General features: G+C 44.1%; 1 protein-coding gene across 2 annotated transcripts; it reads left to right on the forward strand.

Annotated features, from left to right (window-relative positions):
* The first annotated feature begins 1,474 nt into the window (after positions 1-1,474).
* LOC119971215 (cytochrome b-245 light chain) lies at positions 1,475-18,957 on the forward strand. Of its 2 annotated transcripts, XM_038806456.1 has the most exons (6): positions 1,477-1,663; positions 2,043-2,112; positions 10,207-10,281; positions 11,249-11,332; positions 16,886-16,967; positions 18,417-18,957. In XM_038806456.1, exons 1-6 carry the CDS (start codon positions 1,606-1,608, stop codon positions 18,606-18,608), a joined length of 561 nt encoding a protein of 186 aa, XP_038662384.1. In that variant the 5' UTR covers positions 1,477-1,605; the 3' UTR covers positions 18,609-18,957. The 2 variants fall into 2 exon arrangements, with proteins under 2 accessions (XP_038662383.1, XP_038662384.1); XM_038806455.1 differs by lacking the exon at positions 16,886-16,967 and having other exon boundaries at positions 1,475-1,663.
* Positions 18,958-19,881: the final 924 nt, after the last annotated feature.

Raw genomic sequence — 19,881 nt, forward strand, 5'->3', positions numbered from 1 at the left:
GGTATTAGGAGGTTGAGGGACCTGTTTGTGGATGGGAGGTTCGCGAGCCTGGGTGAGTTAGAGGGGAAGTTTGGGCTCCCCCCGGGGAACATGTTTAGGTACATGCAGGTTAGGGCGTTTGCCAGGCGGCAGGTGGAAGGGTTCCCTCTGTTGCCCCCACGTGGGGTACGGGACAGGGTGCTCTCGGGGGTGTGGGTTGGAGGAGGGAGGATTTCGGACGTGTACCACGTAATGCAGGAGGTGGATGAGGCCTCGGTGGAGGTGCTGAAGGGTAAATGGGAAGAGGAGCTGGTTGAGGAGATTGAGGAGGGGACATGGGCGGATGCCCTGGAAAGGGTGAATTCCTCCTCTTCTTGTGTGAGGCTTAGCCTCATACATTTCAAGGTGCTACATAGGGCTCATATGACTGGGACGAGGATGAGCAGGTTCTTCGAGGGCGAAGACAGGTGTGCTAGGTGCTCGGGGAGCCCAGCGAACCATGCCCATATGTTCTGGGCATGCTCAGTGTTGGGGGGCTTTTGGAAGGGGGTAGCAAGCACGGTGTCGAGGGTGGTAGGATCCAGGGTTGAGCCAGGCTGGGGACTCGCGATATTTGGGGATGCAGCGGAGCCGGGAGTGCAGGAGGCGATAGAGGCCGGTGTTCTGGCCTTTGTGTCCCTGGTAGCCCGGCGGAGGATTTTGCTTTAGTGGAAGGATGTGAGGCCTCCAAGCGTGGAGGCCTGGATCAATGACGTGGCGTGGTTCATCAAGTTGGAGGGGGTGAAATTCGTCCCGAGAGGGTCGGTGCAAGGGTTCTTTAGGCGGTGGCAGCCTTTCCTGGACTTCCTGGCGGAACGGTAGGGAAATAGGTCGGCAGCAGCAGCAACCCGGGGGGGGGGGGGGGGGGGGGGGGGGGGGGGGGGGGGGGGGGGGGGGGGGGGGGGGGGGGCGGGGGGTTTGGTTTCGGTGGGAGGGAGAAATGTGTCCATGGGTTTATTGGATGTGGTGGGTATTATCTCTTTCCTTTTTGGTGTTTGCTTTTTTTTGTTTTTGTAGTTGCTGGGGCGGGGGGGGGGGGGGGGGTTGTTTTTTGGTTTTTACTATGGTTGTTTTGTTAATATTGTTTTGTTGTTTATATTTTGTGAAAATCGTAATAAAAATTATTTTTTTAAAAAGTGTCCAAGAAAGATTAGCTGGGTTTACTGGGATCGGGTGGAGGGTGCTCATTCCAAGAACCGGTGCAGACTTGATGGGCCGAATGGCCACCTTCTGCACTGTAACTTCTATGATTCTATGATACTGTTCACTCGGTACACGTGACAATAAACTACAAACCCAAATCCAATATCTAATCCTATCCAGTTCTGGGTGGGGGCATTTACTCAGTCTCCACCTCCAGAGATACTGCCAGCCCTGCTGAGTATTGGCAGCATTTTCAGATCCCTACTTCCCCTTTCTGCAGCCCATCAAAGTGTGTCCAGGCCCAGCTGCTGTGCCATTGGTCACGTAGTCAGAGAGAGAAAAAAAGAGAGGAAGTGACGTGTGGTTACTTTGCTACAATCTAGAAAAGTTTGAGACTGGGTAGATATCTGAGAGGAGTTGCGGAGTGTATCCAGTGTGTGCACCATGGGGCAGATTGAATGGGCAATGTGGGCAAATGAACAGGCTCTAGCAGCTGGACTCAGTGAGTAACTTCCCCCGGACTCTACTAAACTTTCTCGTGTCTGCAGAAAAGGGGAGGGGGGGTCTTTTCTCTGCTTCTTGTATTAAGTTCACTCTCGAGAATCGATGGGAAGAGTTTCTCCTTCCGCAGAAACTTTGAACGAATGCTGTCTCCAGCTGGGCTGTGAGGAAACAGTTCCTGCCTGTCTTACTCTCGAGCAACGCGGAATAATTGGGTTCGTCTTTGTAGCTGGTAAAACTGGATCTGTCGCTGCCGTGCATAGATGTAATGTGTCTTCCTATATTCTGAAAACCCTACCATTGATCTGTCAAATGTGGACGATTTTAGAGCCCGAGTGATTTTTGTCTCTGATTTCTTCACTTGTATTTCCGTCTTTTAGTTTTGCTGATCGGAGGCGTGGTTGGAGTGGCTGGACAATTCAAATCTTGGGAATTTGCTGCTTATGGCATGTATCCTTTACAATGTGGAGAGTCTCTAAATCATTACACTTGATTTGAAGAACCTTAGTCCCCATTGCACTTGGTTTAAAGAATCTTAGTCACAATATATTAGAAGGTATGAAGGATATTTTTTATCGACTTTTATGACTAAATATTCGTAAGCCACCTTAAGAAGGGGTAGGAGGAGGGTCACGTGAAGCATCAGCCAGGCTGAAGGGTCTGGTTTGTTTGTGCTGTGAGCTGCCTGATCAAACCTTTGGTCATCGCTTCCAATCTGTCACTGTTTTGCCTCAACATTTGCATTCTTCACGCCTCTGTGATTTTCCAGTGCTGAACTACAATTTGTTGCTCGACGAAAAAGCAGTTGGCTGTGGTGGTAGACATGTTGAAGAGTATTAAAAATACATTCATTAAAAATACTAGCATGGTTTGTTGAGGTCAGGGATGCATTCAGATGGTGATGCCAGCATTTTGATTTCTGGTAGTGTCATCAGTTAGCAAGATGCACAGTTTATTTATTTATTTATTTACTTATTTGATGTGTCACTGGTGAGGCCAGCATTTATTGCCCATCCCTAATCGCCTTTGAGAAGGTGGTGGTGAGGTGCCTTGTTGAACTGCTGCAATCGCTGAGGTGTAGACACCCCTACAGTGCTGCTGGGGAGTTCCTGGATTTTGGTCCAGCCACAGCGAAGGAATGCCAATATATTTCCACGTCAGGGTAGTGTGTGACTTGGAGGGGAACTTTCGGGTTGTGTTGTCCTTTTCCTTTATAGATTTGGAAGGTGTTGTTGAAGAAACCTTGGTAAAGTGCTCCAGTGCATCTTTTAGATGGTATACGCTGCTGCCAATCTGTGTCAAGGGAGTGAATGTTGAAGGTGGTAGATTTATTTCATTCATTTGTGGGCTGCATTAATTGCCCATCCCTGCTTGTCCCTTGAGAAAGTGCTGGTGAGTCATCTTCCGCTGCTGCAGTCCATGTGGTGTAGATACACCCACAGTGCAAGGCAGTTCGATGCTAATCCATTTCAGAGGGCATTTAACATTGTTGTGTGTCTCACAAAGGCCAGATTTCCTTCCTTAAAGGACATAGTGAACCAGATAGGGTTTTACAAGAATCGGCAATGGTTCATAATCAGATTTCTAATTTCAGATATTTATTGAATTCAAATTCAACGGCCATGGTGGGATTTGAACCCAAAACATTACCTGAGGTCTCTGGGTTACTGGTCCAGTGACTACCACTATGCCACCACAGCATCGCCCACACTGAGATGCGATGCCAATCAAGTGGACTGCTTTGTCCTGGATGGTGTTAATTCTTGAATGTTGTTGGAGCTACAGGCAAGTGGAGGGTGTTTGGCAGCACAGTAGCATAGTGGTTAGAACAGTAGCTTCACAGCTCCAGGATCCCAGGTTCGATTCCCGGCTAGGTCACTGTCTGTGCGGAGTCTGAACGTTCTCCCTGTGGGTTTCCTCTGGGTGCTCCGGTTTCCTCCCACAGTCGAAAGATGTACAGGTTGGGTGGATTGGCCATACTAAATTTCCCTTGGTGTCCAAAAAAAAAGGTTAGGAGGGGCTGCTGTGTTATGGTGATGGGGTGGAGGCATGGGCTTGGGTAGGGTCCTTTTTCCAGGGACTGGTGCAGACTCGATGGGCCGAATGGTCTCCTTCTACACTGTAAATTCTATGTCACACTCTTGACTGTGCCCTGTAAATGGTGGACAGGCTTTGGAGAGTCAAGATGGGGTTTACTTGCAGGATTCCCAGCCTTTGACGTTGGAATTTGCGTTCTAGAATACCCAATGTGTTAAGATCTGGCTGGTTCTACAGCCTCCTGGAAATTCCACAACCTCCCCCCATTCTGGTGTCGGGGAACAGTGGCGCACTCTGCTGGTCAGCTGTCTGATAGTGAAAATCTTATCAACCACTTGGGGACTCCAAAATGTTGTTTGTGATACTCTATCAACTTTATATAACTGCAGCTATTTTTCATATGAATATAATGCACCTTGTTTGTAAAGTGGAATTTTTGATTTCCAAGTGAAGAATTCCGAGTGAAGGTTTCGGACCACATTGCTGCCACTTGATTATAACTGACTAGTTGAAGTACTTCTGTAACGTTGTGTTCTGCTGCAAAAACTCTGAGATCTCACTGTCAACTTTTACAGTGAAAATAATGAATTATTCTTTCGGTTTTGGTTTGTAAGTAATAATATGCAGGGGTGCTTGTAGCCTAAAGAGAACAATTACAGTAATTCCTTGGGCATCAGATCGTACCAAGGGATTCATCCATTTTCCTCTTAACTTCCTTTTGAGATAAAAAAAAACAACATAATAGTTATTTTTAATTGTCTTTAGTACCTATCCACCATCTCTTTTTTTTAATAAATTTAGATTATCCAATTATTTTTTCCAATTAAGGGGGCAATTTAGTGTGGCCAATCCACCTACTCTGCACATTTTTGGGTTGTGAGGGCGAAACCCACGCAGACACGGGGAGAATGTGCAAACTCCACAGGGACAGTGAACCAGAGGCGGGATCGAACCTGGGACCTCAGCGCCGTGAGGCAGCTGTGCTAACCACTAGGCCACCGTGCTGCCCCCTATCCACCATCTCTTAGTAATTTTAAGTACATGCAGGACCAACCAATCTTCTGCTTCTCCACAGTTCCTAGTTTCGCAGCATTTAGAAAGCTCTTCAGTTTTAAAAAAAAAAAATCCAAAATAGATAACCTCAAACTTCTCCAAGTTGGGGGTCTTATTTTTTCCACAGTTTTGCCCACTTACTTCATTTGCCTATGCCCGGTTGGAACTTCCAGCTCCTATCTGCACTACTGTTTTCCAACTTGGTATATTCTGCAAACATAGATATAGAACTCTATTCATTGATGAATATGGTGATAAGCTGAGGCCCCCGTACTGATCCCTGGAGAGTGCAACTTGTTAAATCCCAATTGGTGTTTGTACCCTTTATCTCTACTCTCTGTTTCCTGCCGCTGCACCAATTTTCCAGCCATGTAAATCCACATCCATAAATCTCAAGTTAACTTGAAGTGCTACCCAACCAGTGAGGTAATCCTACATCATGATGTAGGCTATACAACAGACAATTTGTGCACCCAGTTTCACAATCAGCGATGAGATAAATTGCCCGAGTGTGGTGAAATTGCCCGAGTGTGGTGATGTTAGTTGAGGGAGAGATTCTGGGCAGAATACTCCTTCTGAGGGAAGCATGGTGGCCCAGTGGTTAGCACTGCTGCCTACGATGCTGAGGACCCATGTTTGAATCCTGGACCTGGGTCACTCCTTCTGGAATTTGCACATTCTCTCCGTGTCTGCGTGGAGTTCACCCCCACAACCCAAAGATGTGCAGGGTAGGTGGATTGGCCACGCTAAATTGCCCCTTAATTGGAAAAAAAATAATTGAGTACTCTAAATTTTTTTTTTTAAATACTCATTCCGATGCTCATTGAAAAGTTCAGGCCTCGGTGTAATATTTAATTGAAGAAGCGATGCGGGACTCCCTCCGATACTCGACTGAACTATCAGCCCAGCCTCTGCTTAGGTTTTGGATGATTCTTCCATTCCAAGTATCTGACTCAGAGGCTTGTGTCTAGGATCAGGAGGAGAAATGTGTAGGTAACCCATTTGGATGCAGGCTCATTTCCATGAAGGAGGAATATATTAGTTCTTGACCTTGGGCAGCATTTTATTACTTAGAAACCATAAAAATGTTACAGCACAGAAAGAGGCCATTTGGCCCATCTTGTCCATGCCAACCTGAGGACAGCCAGGTACCCTTTCTAAATCCACCTTCCTGCACCCGGTCCATAGTCCTGTAGCTTAGAGCACTTAAGGTGCAGATCCAGATACTTTTTAAAAGAGTTTAGGGTCTCTGCCTCCACCACCAACGTGGGCAGCGAATTCCAGACTCCCACTACCCTATGCATAAAGAAGTTCTTCCTCATGACCCCTCTACACCTTCTGCCACTCATCTTGAACCTATGTCCCCTGGTTCTAGAATTTTACATCAAGGGAAATAATTGTATCCTGTCCACTATATCGCCTCCCCTCAGTTTTGTACCTCAATTAAGTCATCCGTATCCTTCTTTGTTCCAAGGAAAATAACCCCAATCTATACAATCTCTCCTTGTGGCTACACTTTTCTCACCCTGGCAACATTCTTGTAAATCTCCTCTGCGCTCTCTCCAGAGCAATTACATCCTTCCTGTAATGTGGTGACCAGAATTGCACACAATATTCCAGTTGTGGCCTCACCAGTGTTTTACATCATTCCAACATTGTACCCTTGCTTTTATATTCTGGGCAGGATTCTCCCAACGGGAGTCTAAGTGCCGAGGCGGAATAAAAATTGGAGTGTTTTACTCTGGCGTCGGCGCCCATTCCCAGACCCCTATTCTCCCCCCTCTGTGGAGCTAGCAGGGGCGTTGTGCAATTTACGGGGGCGGGGCCTCGGCGCAGCGTCAGAGACCCGGTGCCACGTAAAAGCCTTGGGTCCCGCGCATGTGCAGTTAGGCCGGCACCAACCAGCGCATGTGCGGTGGCCTTCCTCCCCCAGGCCGCCCTGCACAAACATGGTGGATGGATCCAGGCTCGCTGGCAGAAGAAAGGAGGCCGGCCCGCCGATCGGTTGGTACCGATCGCATAGCAGGCCACTCCGGAGGCCCCTCAGGGAACAGAGCGCCCCCCCCCCCCCCCCCCCCCCCCCCCCCCCCCCCCCCGCCCACAGGCCGCACCCCAAGCCTTCGCCAGCAGTGTCAAGGCGTGGATGGCGCCGGCGGGACTAGACCGTTTACGCTTGGCCCTTCCGGGCCGGAGAATTGCCGCTTGCTATTTGCGGCGATTCTCCAAGTGGCCTGGCACGATTCGCGTGGCGCTGGTTTCGGGGGGGGGGGGGGTGAGAGAATCGGGGGCGTGGCGCGATTCGCGCGGCGCCCCGGCGATTCTCCCACCCGGCTGGGGGGAAGAATACCGCCCTCTACATCTCTGCCAATGAAGGAGAGCATTCTATATGCTTTCTTTACAACCTTGTCTACATGAACTGCTGGCTTTAGGAATCTGTATACTTGTACGTTAAGGTCTCTCACTTCATCTATCCCTCTTAGTATGTTCCCATTTATTGTGTGCTCCCTATAACTATTTGACCTCCCTAAAAGCGTGACCTCGCACTTCTCTGTGTTAAATTCCACCTGCCACTTTATCGCCCAACCCATCTATAGAATTTTGGAGATTAGAGCAATCCTCTCCACTTGACCAATCTTTGAGTCGTCTGCAAATTTCCCAACCATGCCCCCTACGTTCACGTCCAAATTATTAACAAATAGTAAGGGTCCCAACACCGAGCCATGTGGAACACCACTTGAAGCAACTTTCTATTTGCAAGGGCAGCCTTTAACCATTACTCTTGTTTCCTGTTACTCAGCCAACTTTTTATTCAGTTTACCACATTGCCCTGCATCCCATCGGAATTTACTTTTTTTGACTAACCTGCCATGTGGGACTATTGTATGCTTTATTTTTCTGTTTGATCTTCCCCTGTATTCCTCTGGACAACCAGAAGAGTCTAAATTTGGCAGTACCACTCTTATTTTTGGAGGGGACATGTCTACTTTGTACATTTAGCATCTCTCTTTTTAGAGCTTCCCACTGGTTTTCCACTGTTTTATCCTCCAGTAGTGCTGACCAATCCACTTCAGACAAGTTCCTTCTAATTGCTGCTAAATTTGCCTTCCACCTCCCAGTTCAAAATGTTTTACTCCTGCTTTAACTTTGTCCTTTTTCATGGTAATAATGAATCTGACTGAATTGTGACCACTATCCCCGATGTGGTCACCAACCGTCACTTCATCCACTTGCCCTTCTTCGTTCTCCAAGAATTGCAGCTCCCCTCTTTGGGTTTGTCCCTAATTGGTTGAAAAACGTTTCCTGAACACGTTGCATGAATTGTTCTCCCTCAGTTCCCCTTGTATTGTTTGAATCCCAGTTGATGTTGGGATAGTTTAAGTCTCCTACTATTATTGCTGTCTTCTTACAGGCAGACATTTGCCTACACATTTGATCTTCTATCTCCCTTCCACAATTTGGGAACCTTTAGTATACTCCCAGTAGCATGACTACTCTTTTTTTTTAAAATTTCTAAGCTCAGCCCTTAAAGCCTCGTTTGTTGACACATTTAGTATATCACCCTTCTCGCAAATGGAATTGATTCTTTAACTAATAGTGCTACTCCCCCTCCTTTTTTATCTCCCACTCTATCGTGTCTGAAGACCTGTGTACTTGTACTCCACGATCTCTCACTTCATCTACCCCTCTTAGTATGTTTCCATTTATTGTGTACTCCCTATAATGAGCTGCTAGTTTTGCCCCTCCTTTAGTCAGGTTTCTGTTATAGCAATGACATCCTGCTGCCATGTGTCTACCTGTGCCTTGTTTGTAATACTCCTTGCATTGAAGTATAAACAGTTTAAACCCACATTTTCCCTTGCTGGATACTTTTTAAACGTTGCTTCTGCTGCAAATTCATCACTACATCTTCTATTTCACTAGCTAATGTTCTACGTCCATTTTCCTGATCTGAATGTGCCCTATCTGATCCTATTCCTGGCATCCCATCCCTTGCCACACTCGTTTAAATACTCCCCAACAGAACTAACAAAAGTCCCTGCAAGGACATTAGCCCCAGCTCTGCCTGGGTGTAACCTGTCCAGTTTGTATAGGTCCCACCTTCCCCAGAACCGGTCCCAGTGCCTCAAGAATGGGAATTCCACCCGACTGCACCATCTCTCCAGCTGCATATTTATCTGATCTATGTTCTTATTCCTGCTCTCTCTCTCTCTATCTATCTCTAGCGCGTGGAACTGGGAGTAATCCTGAGATTACTACATTTGAGATTCTGCATTTTCGTTTATCTCCTAACTTCCTGAACTCAGCTTGCAGGTCCTCACCCCTTAGTTTACCTATGTTGTTGGTGTCAATGTGTACCACGACCACTGGATGTTCACCATCCCTCCCCAGAATGCCCTGCACCGCTCCGTGACATCTCAGACACTGGCACCAGGAAGGCAACATACAATCCTTGATTAACATTTCCGGCCGTAGAAGTGTCTGTCTGTGCACCCAATTATTGAATCCCCTATCACTATAGCCCTGCCACTTCTTTTTCTCCCACATGGCTGAGCAGCAGAGCCACCCGTGGTGCCTTAGACTTGGCTGCTTCTCCTTTCCCCGAGAGCCCAGGGTTTCCTCGGGGGGGGGGTGGGGGGGGGGGGGGCCTCCGGTTTCCTCCCACAAGTCCTGAAAGACGTACTGTTAGGTAATTTGGACATTCTGAATTCTCCCTCTTGTCTACCTGAACAGACGCCGGAATATGGCAACTAGGGGCTTTTCGCAGTAACTTCATTGCAGTGTTAATGTAAGCGTACTTGTGACAATAAAGATTATTTAAAAAAATTTTTTTATCCTACTCCTCTCGTGCTCGTCAAACTCCCTGGCTCCTCCCACGCTATTTCAACTTGATGGGGACTATTTGTGTATGGTATAGAATCTGTACTAATAGTTAAATTGTACCTGTTTTAATATAATACTCTTAAGAACGAAAACTTAAATGGTAAATTTTGAAGCTGTAGACTATTCTGAGGCTTTGGAGCAAGATATTTAGTTTCACATTTGATCTACTACTATGGAGGGAGACTTGACAACGGTGATGGACATTTTAAAAGGAAAAAATGTGAAACAGCTTGTAATTTCCATGTCATCGGCCTAATTACATGAATCAACTCGTTTTTCTGGATCCATGTTGGGATGGAAACATTTCTCTTCTTCCTCTCTGAGTCACCTGAATAATATGTGAAATGACCGTAGATTTGGGGAGGAAGGTTGTGACTGGGCATTAGTGCTGCATTTCTGTCAGCTATTCAGACTGTAGTGGCGAGCAAGTTACCTTTCTGGTTTGATATGTTTTGAAGGTCATGAAACTAGGCTAGGAAGTTGAATAAAGACGTATTGTCTTTGCAAAAAAGATAAGCAATGCTGAATCAGAGTGGCTTTGATTTTTTTTTTTCTTTAACTTGAAATAATCAGTGCCGCAGGAGCTTTTGTAATTTTATTGGAGTATCCTAGAGGGAAGAGGAGAAAGGGAACAACTATGGAAAGACCGTAAGTAAATTACGTTGTTGAAGAAAAAGACTTTTTTTTTGTTAAAGCTAAATAATCCTCATTGTGCTATGAATTACACTGACAACCAATTTAAGATTGGCAGTCAGGCTCACAGTGCAGCACATATGCATGTACTGGGAGCTACATATATTAATGCACAGCACTCTGTTCTTTGCAGACAGAAAGAACATGTACACACATTGTGCCTGTTTCAGCTAAACAAAATAACTGACCGCCATCGCTATTTCGTTCCTCGGGGTAGTGCCTTGACCGATTTTAGAGTTAAACTCCCTGGTTTTAATTTCAGACAATGCTCAACTGGTCCGTCTCCATGACAGTGCCGCTACCAAGCAGAGTCCACTTGCCAACCAATCAGCACTCTCTTCTCATACAGTACAAATTGTTGTTCCCTTAACATTTATTGTTCTTGCGAATTGTCTCGATTAGGGAAAGATGAAAAGATTTGACAATTTTTATATTTTTCAGCAACATTCAAGTAAATTTCTAAGTAGAGAATTGGGTGTGATAACAATTTAACACAGTCTTTAAAAAAAAAAATTTAGAGTACCCCAATTCATTTTTTCCAGTTGAGGCACAATTTAAGTGTAGCCAATCCACCTACTCTGCACATCTTTGGGTTGTGGGGGCGAAACCCACGCAAACATGGGGGAATGTGCAAACACCACACGGACAGTGACCCAGAGCCGGGATTGAACCTGGGACCTCGGCGTCGTGAGGCAGCAGTGCTAACCACTGCGCCATAGTGCTGCCCAAGTTAACACCCATTTTAAGTGATGTGCTACATATGAGTATGTTATTTACTTGGAAGTAGTACTTGTTGGCGCAAAGATGCAGAAGGAAGGGGAATATAAATTATTAAAAGAAGTAGAGGTTTCTCAATAGGAAAGTAGTTTATTTTTAATGTATTTTGTTATTAGATAATTTCATGCATATTCTTTGAATTTAGGGGCCAGCGCTTTCTGGCAGCTGTTGTGAAATTGTTTGGACCTTTAACCCGGAATTACTATGTCCGTGCTATTCTACATGCTTGGTAAGACAAAATTATGTATGCGTAGATTTTTTTTTTTTACTCCCCTGTAATATTGTGCATAATTCCTTTTGAAATTCATGTGGGCCAATGATTTATACGCTCGTTTCACAATTGGTGCAAGCACGTCACGTCTTCCATTTTTGTAAAAATAAACATTACCGTGTTTGAATTTCACTCGACCTTTTGAATCTTTGTTTCAGTGAACGGTAGGACTGACTGCTTTATAATAATTGGAGATGAATATTTAAGACCAAAAATAAATATGGTCAGTGTCAATGTGCAAATCCATCACTCTCTCGATTTTGCACATTCCCATTCACTTTTAATTATTAACATACGTTTTAAGCAGGGGATTAAGTTGACCATTGGGACGGAATGATCTGTTTATTCTATGGATGAAATTTTATAGTCCGTCCAGGTGGTGGGATTTTCCAGTCCTACCAAAGTCATAGAATCGTAGAGGTCTACAGCGTAGAAAAGATCCATTGACCCATCGTGTCTACACCAATCAAAATCAACCACCTTAGGTATTCTGATTCAGTTTTCCAGCACTTGGCCCATATCCTTATTCAATCATAGAATCTACAGTGCAGAAGGGGGCCATTCGGCCCATCGAGTCTGCAAATCTCAGAGTAAAGGGTCACCCATTTAAGTCAGAGATAAGGAAGAATTTCATCTCTCAGATGAATCTGTGGAATTCTTCACCACAGGGAGCTATAGAGGCTGGGTGATTAAGTATGTTCAAGGCTGAGACAGATTTTTAATCAGTAAGGGAATCCAGGGTTATGGGGATACGGTAGGAAAGTGGAGTTGAGAATTATATCAGATTAGCCATTATCTCATTGAATGGTAGAGCAGACTTGATGGGCTGAGTGACCTACTTCTGCTCCTACATCTTGTGTCTTTATTTGGTATAAATTGCTGTTTTCCCTAATATTGTTGCAAAATATCCTGATTGAGTGCAAGACGAAAAGCTTTGACATGTCTTTTTTTTTCAATACTCTTCTGTGCTACTAAACGACTATTGGTTACCATTAACTTCACCCCAGCAGCTACGCAACTTCAACCCACAAAGGTTTTTCATCAAAAAAGAAATAATTCACACAATGCTGTTTAGTATGTTAATAACCTTCTCTTTCCATTAGTGACCTAGCATATTGGTAAGCATATTATACTCATTACTCTAAAGTTCCATTTACTATTATTTACAATCCCTTGCCTTGTTTGTCCTGCTGAAGTGCATCACCTCACACTTCTTCTCCACAATGAATTCCATTTGTCACTGATCAGCCCATCGGACTATATCCTTCTGTAATCTAAGGTTATCCTCCTCCCTATTTATCACCCCACCAATTTTTGTGCCATCTGCAAACTTGCTGATCAACTGTCCTACATTCAAGTCTGAATCATTTATATAAACCACAAACGGCAAGGGCCCCAACACTGATCCCTGTGAACCCACTGGACACAGGCTTCCAGTCAGAAAAGCACTCCTCGTTCATCACCCTCTGATTGCTGCCAATCACCCAATTCTGGATCCAATTTGCCAAATTTCCTTGGATCACATGGGTTCTTGCCTTTGTTATCAGTCTCCCATATAGGACCTTATCAAAAGCCTTGCTGAAGTCCAAGTAGATTGCATCAAATGCATTGCCCTCATCTACACAGCTGGTCACCTCTTTGAAAAGTTCAATCAAGTTGGTCAGACAAGATTTCCCATTCTGTCTCAGAATTTCTTCCGATAGTTCCCCACTGCTGAGGTTAGACTGACTAGCCTGTATTTTCCTGGTTTATACTTTTCTTCTTGAATAATGGTACCACATTGGCTATCCTCCAGTCCTCCATCACATCTCCTGTGGCCAGAGAAGAATTGAAAATCATTGTCAACCCTCCCTTTGGGTACATTTCATCCGGCCCTTGTAAATAAGAACATAAGAACTAGGAGCAGGAGTAGGCCATCTGGCCCCTCGAGCCTGCTCCGCCATTCAATTAGATCATGGCTGATCTTTTGTGGACTCAGCTCCACTTTCCGGCCCGAACACCATAACCCTTAATCCCTTTATTCTTCAAAAAACTATCTATCTTTACCTTAAAAACATGTAATGAAGGAGCCTCAACTGCTTCACTGGGCAAGGAATTCCATAGATTCACAACCCTTTGGGTGAAGAAGTTCCTCCTAAACTCAGTCCTAAATCTACTTCCCCTTATTTTGAGGCTATGCCCCCTAGTTCTGCTGTCACCCGCCAGTGGAAACAACCTGCCCGCATCTATCCTATCTATTCCCTTCATAATTTTAAATGTTTCTATAAGATCCCCCCTCATCCTTCTAAATTCCAACGAGTACAGTCCCAGTCTACTCAACCTCTCCTCATAATCCAACCCCTTCAGCTCTGGGATTAACCTAGTGAATCTCCTCTGCACACCCTCCAGTGCCAGTACGTCCTTTCTCAAGTAAGGAGACCAAAACTGAACACAATACTCCAGGTGTGGCCGCACTAACACCTTATACAATTGCAACATAACCTCCCTAGTCTTAAACTCCATCCCTCTAGCAATGAAGGACAAAATTCCATTTGCCTTCTTAATCACCTGTTGCACTTGTAAACCAACCTTCTGTGACTCATGCACTAGCACACCCAAGTCTCTCTGAACAGCGGCATGCTTTAATATTTTATCGTTTAAATAATAATCCCGTTTGCTGTTATTCCTACCAAAATGGATAACCTCACATTTGTCAACATTGTATTCCATCTGCCAGACCCGAGCCCATTCACTTAACCTATCCAAATCCCTCTGCAGACTTCCAGTATCCTCTGCACTTTTCGCTTTACCACTCATCTTAGTGTCATCTGCAAACTTGGACACATTGCCCTTGGTCCCGAACTCCAAATCATCAATGTAAATTGTGAACAATTGTGGGCCCAACACGGATCCCTGAGGGACACCACTAGCTACTGATTGCCAACCAGAGAAACACCCATTTATCCCAACTCTTTGCTTTCTATTAATTAACCAATCCTCTATCCATGCTACTACTTTACCCTTAATGCCATGCATCTTTATCTTATGCAGCAACCTTTTGTGTGGCATCTTGTCAAAGGCTTTCTGGAAATCCAGATATACCACATCCATCGGCTCCCCGTTATCTACTGCACTGGTAATGTCCTCAAAAAATTCCACTAAATTAGTTAGGCATGACCTGCCTTTAACGAACCCATGCTGCGTCTGCCCAATGGGACTTGGGATTGTCCTGCCAGTATCTTTTTGCTCTCCTTTTAAATTTCTCTTTGTGCATTCTATATATGTTTGGGGCTTCTGCTGTTTTGAGCCCTCGGTATTTTCTATAAGTTTCCCTTTTTCTCTTTATCCAATGCTGTATATTCCTCAATATCCAGCTTCTCTTGATTTGTTGGTTTCACCCTTTCTCTTTATTAGAACATGTTGGCCCTGTACTCCCTCTTTCCTTCATGAATGCTTCCTACTGTTCTATCACAGATTTATCTAAAAGTGCTTGCTCCCAGAATCATATCTGATCTTGCTAAAAAAAAAAATGGCCATTCCGCCAGTGTAGAACTTTGATTTCAGGCCCATCCTTTTCCATAACAATCTTTAATCTAACGGAATTATGATCACTGTCTGCAAAATGCTCCCCCATTGATACTTCAACCACTTTACCGGCTTTGTTACCTAAAATTAAGCCCAGGACAGCCCTCTCTCTTGTCGGATCTTCTACACAGTGCCTTAAAAAGCTCTCCTGGACACATTTTAAGAATTCCGCTCCCTCTAAACCTTACGGGTTGAAATTTGCCGACATACCTGCTCTTCTATTTCTCTTGGACTGTTCGGAGGCCTACAGAACAATCCCGTCAGTGTGATTGCCTGTTTTTAAGTTCTACCCATATGGCTTCATCTGAAGAGCATTCTAACATGTCATCCCTTCTTACTGTTGTAATTGATTCCCTGAAGATCCTATATTCTGGAATATTTAGCTGCCAATCCTGCCCCTCTCTCAACCATGTCTCGGTGACAATGACATCATACTCCCATGTTTTAATTTGCGCCCTCAACTCCTCTGCCTTGTTTGTCAGACTCCTTGCATTCAAATAAATACCATCCAACTTGCCAAACTTCCTTGTGACCTAACTGGCTGATACCTTCCTGACTCAGCTGCTGCCTCTTCTAATTTTTAAATCAGTGGAGTTATGAATGCCTCGCTGCATTTTCCGGCCCCAACCCTATTGTGACAAGGCCTTAAAATTCCGTCCCGTGTGAATGAAATGTCAAGGAGCTGAAATATTCAATTATTTTGACAATATTGTTATTGTACAGCAGGTTTGTCAGCATCTAATAAGGGCAAGCCTGGTTAACATTTAAGATGCAGGTTCTTTGTAAGATTTGAACAGATATGAGGAAAAATGTCGTAGTCTGATTTTTTTTTTTTAAATGGGTGGGGCATTAATCTTCAGAAAGGAAATTATTAGTTTGTAGGACTAATTTACAGAGGAAATTTAATGGAATGAATGACGTGCATTTTATTTTATCAGGTAGAAGGGAACATTAACCCTACTGACTCGTCTCTAGAATCACATAGATTTTGTAGAACAGCGGCCCAACATATCATCTGTTTGTCCTTTGTCCCACGTGAAACCGCTTCTACTTTCCTTCATCTCTATTAGCCTATCCTTCTATTCATTTCTCCCTTGTGGACTTCCCTTTAAAGGCATGTATGCTAATCGCATCAACCACTGTAAACTTCACATTCCCACCCCTGAGTACCACCACCACATTTCTCCTGATTTCCTGATTCGATGTATTAGTTACTTTATTACATTTATGGCTTCTAGTTTAGGACCCCCTCCCTACCAAGTGGAAGTATTTGTGTGTACCCTGTCAAACCTCTTCACAATTCGAAAGATCTCCCATCAGCCCATCTTCAGTATTCTCTCTTCTGATGGTTGTACACTCTCGATTCTTTTTGTATTTATTTTTCAGTGCTTCTATAGCCGTTTGTAATATGGAGATAAGAGCTGTGTCCAATGCTCTCAAGTGTGGTCTCACGAGGGTTCTGTAACATCTCTGTTCTATAATCCAATATATAATTTCAGTCAAATTCTATGTCCTTGGCTGTTTATAGCTTTCCAACTGAACCCAACAGCATTTTTCAGCCCTTTGGTTTTAACATTGACTTTTAACTTATTATAATAATAATTGCTTATTGTCACAAGTAGGCTTCAATGAAGTTATTGTGAAAAGCCCCTCGTCGCCACATTCGGCGCCTGGTCGGGGAGGCCGATACGGGAATTATTAACTTTAGACATTATCTATTTCCTAGTTGTCTTGCGGAAGAAGGTATTGGGTGGGTTGGCGATTACACCTTTGTTCTTTAGGGTTTATTCATTTGTTTGCTAATTGTTCAATCGGTTCATCAGATAATTGAGAGTGTGTCCTTATTTTATACAATCTCCAGGGGTACATTCATTCACAATTTCTGGATGCTGTCACGCCCCTCAGTGACGGGCTAACTGATTCTGCTATTTATTTAATTCTCTCTAGCCTCGCAGTACCTGGAGGTTTTATATTACCCACAGTTCTTGGCACTGTCAACCTTGGCATCGCCAGTCTCATCTACTTGTTTGTAAGTCTACTTTCTTAATCTTGTACAATTACTATATTTGGAATATAATTTTTCTGCATCTCTAACTATTTTAGTGGAGATTATTGTGTGGCTGTTCGGCCAATTATTTAATGAAAATGAAATGAAAATCGCTTATTGTCACGAGTAGGCTTCAATTAAGTTACTGTGAAAAGCCCCTAGTCACCGCATTCTGGCGCCTGTCTGGGGAGGCTGGTACGGGAATCGAACCGTGCTGCTGGCCTGATTGGTCTGCTTTAAAAGCCAGCGATTTAGCCTAGTGAGCTAAACCAGCCCCTAAAAATGCGCTAATTTTCAAAATAAACCTATATTTTCCTCCTAAAATTACAAATGTGAACTTGCTTATCATGATCAACTAGTGACCTGTTTATGTGGCTCTAAAAGCGACTATTGTTTGGATTTGAGAATGTCAAAAAACTTTATAAAAAAAACCCCCCAATTCTCAACAAGCAGCTGCAGCCAGACACAATCGGATAACATACTGAGTGCATTGTTTGCACGTGGAAAGATATGGCAGAGGCGTTGATGCTACATTATTAGCATAACAAATGCTGCATATCACTTAATATCTTTCTGAAGATTTCAAGTGGAGATTGTACTGCCTAGCTCCAGAGACATGAGCGCAGAAATCTTTTTTTTTTTTTTTTAAATTTAGGTTAGCCAATTATTTTTTCCAATTAAGGGGCAATTTAGCGTGGCCAATCCACCTACTCTGCACATTTTTGGGTTGTGGGGGCGAAACCCACGCAGACACGGGGAGAATGTGCAAACTCCACACGGACAGTGACCCAGAGCCGGGATCGAACCTGGGACCTCAGCGCCGTGAGGCGGTTGTGCTAACCACTAGGCCACCGTGCTGCCCCATGAGCGCAGAAATCTAGGCTGACACTCCAGTGCAACACGGAGTGGGTGCTGCACTGTCACAGGAGTGATCTTTTGGATGAGATGTTAACCCGAGGCCCTGTCTGCTCCCTAAGGTGGATGAGGAACTTTCCACTCGGTGCAAGTGCAGTTCAGCTGGCGCCTCCTTTCTGCAGGGAAAGTGACGTCTCTTACAAACATGTCATTTGCAGAATGCACCTGTGGGCAGTAAATTGACTGACTGCACTCCTGAATGATGATGTTCTAATTATAATCCTTGTTTAGGACATCATTTCTCCTGTATCAAATCTTTTCATTGGTTTTACATACCTCGAGTAGATAACCATCTGGCATACTGCATTCCATTTTGGGTACTACCCCCTAAATATATTGGCCTTGGGAAGAATACAGTGCAGCAGAATTGCATCAGGACATGAAAGGGGTCAAATTATGGAGACATTTTGCATGAACTTGGCTGATGTTGTCTCCCATTTAGAGGCTGCGGGGTGATTTAATGGCTATGGTGGCATCATTGTCAAAAACTGAGAACACTTGTACTTTTTGATCTAGGCTGCCGTGCGAAAAGAGGAATGGAATCCCATCCAGGCACTGCAGCCTCAAAAAGGGCAATTTGGAAAGAGTATTCATCAGCCACCCACAAACCCCCCACCACGGCCGCCGGCTGAACATCGAAGGAGGCCAGTGGATGAAACCGGGGCGGTGCACGTCGTCGCCACACCCGTCACTCGGGACTCGAACTGATGTAACTGCTCCGATGATCACTGTAATTACTAACCTATTCTTTTGTTTTACTGAACACCTTGACGCAGGTCACTGGAGATTTTAGGACCAATGTACAATCAAGTTATGATTTCTTTAATGTGAACAGTTTTTTTTTATTTTCTGAAATGGATCCTTCCTCCCTGTTACAATGAATTCAGTGGCTGCTTGTTTATTTGTCAGCTATAATGTTGTTACCTAAAGCTCTCCCATTTCATTTTTTTTTTCCAGAATTGTGCAACTGTTGTTGATAAGCTTGTTCTTTGTAAAGTATTAATAAAACAATTGGCTCATGAATGCAATTCCATTAAAATATCAATAATGATTAACAGTGAGATTTGTACAAGAGGAAGTAAATTAACAGTTAGATTTGTACAAGAGGGGCGGCACAGTGGGTTAGCCCTGCTGCCTCACGGCGCTGAGGTCCCAGGTTCTATCCCGGCTCTGGGTCACTGTCTGTGTGGAGTTTGCACATTCTCCCCGTACTTGAGTGGCTTTTGCCCCCACAACCCAAAGATGTGCAGGGTAGGTGGATTGGACACGCTAAATTGCCCCTTAATTGGAAAAAATGAATTGGGCACTCTAAATTAAAAAAAAAAAACGATTTGTACAAGAGGAAGTAAATTATCTGTTCTACTATATAAATCTCCTCTTAACAATATTTTAATGTGTGTAATATGGTGTAACTACTTGCGTCATTACACTGAAACCCAGACCAAACTGGGATTGATGAATCATGATGCTTTGAATCCTTTACAACAATGGGAGCTGATGTGGTTCCCTAGATGCTGACACACACATGCATACCTAATTAATACTTGACTAATTATTTATTTGTCAAGACTATTCCTATGCACCTTAATTCATTTGTGCTAGAAATAGCCACCAGTGTTTATATACACACAGCAAAACCATTTCCACATTTCTTACCCTTCTGTTTGTCGACCTGAGAAAGCTGAAGAATAGAACACCCTACTGGGCACCTGCCATTGAAAAGTCTTAGAAATAATTAAACACTGCACCAATGACTGAGAGACCATGAGATGTAGAAGCAGATCATTTGGCCTATCGAGTGTGCTCCGCCATTCAATGAGATCATGATTGATCTGGTATAATCCTCAACTCCACTTTCCAGCCTTTTACCCATAACCCTTGACTCCTTTACTGATTAAAAATCTGTCTATCTCAGCCTTTAACTCCTCAAAGCAGCTTCAATAACGTGCAATCAGTATGTGTGCCAGGGTGCTGGTATTTG

This window comes from Scyliorhinus canicula, chromosome 9, assembly GCF_902713615.1.
Source record: "Scyliorhinus canicula chromosome 9, sScyCan1.1, whole genome shotgun sequence".
Classification (NCBI taxonomy): domain Eukaryota; kingdom Metazoa; phylum Chordata; class Chondrichthyes; order Carcharhiniformes; family Scyliorhinidae; genus Scyliorhinus; species Scyliorhinus canicula.

What these genes read in the sequence shown, in the direction of transcription:
- LOC119971215 (XM_038806455.1), top strand. Translation starts at nt 1,606, where the DNA reads ATGGGGCAGATTGAATGGGCAATGTGGGCAAATGAACAGGCTCTAGCA. An exon ending in GGCTCTAGCAGCTGGACTCA is followed by an intron (nt 1,664 to 2,042) that starts GTGAGTAACTTC and finishes TCCGTCTTTTAG; the next exon opens with TTTTGCTGATCGGAGGCGTG. An exon ending in CGTGCTATTCTACATGCTTG is followed by an intron (nt 11,333 to 18,416) that starts GTAAGACAAAAT and finishes TTTTTGATCTAG; the next exon opens with GCTGCCGTGCGAAAAGAGGA.